Source organism: Nestor notabilis, unplaced genomic scaffold, assembly GCF_000696875.1.
Source record: "Nestor notabilis isolate BGI_N333 unplaced genomic scaffold, ASM69687v1 scaffold8759, whole genome shotgun sequence".
Lineage (NCBI taxonomy): Eukaryota > Metazoa > Chordata > Aves > Psittaciformes > Psittacidae > Nestor > Nestor notabilis.
In genome coordinates this window covers 33,196-34,815 of record NW_009943235.1, presented here as the reverse complement: position 1 = coordinate 34,815, position 1,620 = coordinate 33,196, and the positions used below count along the sequence as shown (strand labels likewise).

The window sequence follows — 1,620 nt, the reverse complement described above, 5'->3', positions numbered from 1 at the left end:
TCCCTACAACAAATCTCATGTGTCTGCTCTCCTGAGGAGGAACCTGTAGATGTCTGAAGTTGTTCTCTCACTGCTCACTCAGAATTTTAGCCTGACTGTAATGATGTAGATTTATGCAGTTTGTAGTATTATCTATACTAGGCCTGAGAGCCCCAATTTCTCTGAAGTTGATAGCTGAGAAGGACTCACAGGTCGTTCCTTATTGGCTATGTGGGATGTATTTTAAAAAATAAATAAAGGATTACACTTTGATCTGTAACGACATCAATGGAAAACACTGAATATTGATGAGTTCTGTAATCTAAAAGTGAAAGATCTAATGAAGGGCTAGAAGTTAAAACTAAATTCAGTTTCTAAGAGAAGAGTTAATTAACCATTGAAACCAACTCTCAAGGGCAGGAATAGATTCTACACTTCTTAAAGACTGTAGATCGTAACTGGATAACTCTGAAAATTCTACTTTACTATAGAAAGGGCTCAGTGCAGAAATAACTAGATTAGATCTTATGGCTTATATTATGTAGGAGGTAGAACAAAACATCTATAGTCCCATTCAGCCTTTAGATCTACAATTCTATGTCAGTCGTGGCTTGCAATGAAAAGTCCAATTTCTGGTCTCCATCCTCATCTTTTCAGCTGACTCTTATTTATGAGGTGTTACTTTGTGCTCTTTTTAAGATCTTACCAGAAGAGGATGACTATGGATTTGACATAGAAGAAAAGAACAAAGCAATTGTGGTGAAGTCAGTTCGATGTGGGTCTTCTGCAGAGGTAAGACCTGACGTTCATAAATATTTCGGGTTTGGTACCTAAGAATATTTCAATACTTTGAAAAGGTGCAAAACCATCTTTTCCAAGTCTGATTCAGTTCAACAACAGCTAATAGAAAATTGTCTTCTACAATTCCTGTTTATGTAAATTGCCAAGTGATTTGGCATCTTTGGGTGACTTGCTGAATACTTTTGGTAAGTGATAGGACAACAGTATGTGTGTGATGAACTCAGGAGCTACTTTGGGAATACCAGGCCTAAAACGTAATGACTTAGAAATGTAATAATAATAATAATTACTTTATAATAAACTCATCAATGTAAGTAAATTCAAATAGCAGAAACATTTCCATTGAATTATAAAGCACAGTTTTTCAAATTCTATCTTAAGTTAAAATCTCTATTGCTAGAGTAAGCACTTAAAGCAGAGGCAGTTTTATCACTGCTTTAGAACAGGTTACATCTGTGACTAGGTATAGATTGGGTTTGCATGGTTGAAAACTATGTCCTTGGCTCCCTGTGCCTGTAAGCTGTAAGTTGTGGGAAGTCACACTTCTGTACCTCGCTGGTCATCACAGCCAGTCTATTATAGTCCCCTATTCATTAGTCTGTCCATGCCCCCCACCCCCTTTTAATAGTCTCCTATTAAAAAACTATAGCAGAGAAGTACAAAGTCAGTGCAAAGGCAGATATAACTGTGGAGTGGCATATTTGTTCAGCTGTTGGTGAAATCTCTTTGTTTCCTGTAAATACAGAAAACTTTAGGGTGACTGACAAATGATTTCATGAACCAGCATTGTATATACAGTGTTCCATATGACAGTAATCCTAGGAACATCCGTAAGTAGAG

The 1,620-nt window shown here is 36.7% G+C and overlaps 1 protein-coding gene across 1 annotated transcript in view; it reads left to right on the top strand.

Moving 5' to 3' along the window:
• The window catches only part of LOC104411417 (phosphatidylinositol 3,4,5-trisphosphate-dependent Rac exchanger 1 protein-like), a gene marked incomplete at its 5' end in the record, with an annotated part of 83,911 nt that overhangs the window by 58,648 nt on the left and 23,643 nt on the right, over positions 1–1,620 (top strand). The window contains 1 exon segment of the mRNA XM_010021829.1: positions 679–771. Coding sequence (XP_010020131.1) covers positions 679–771 — 93 coding nt within the window.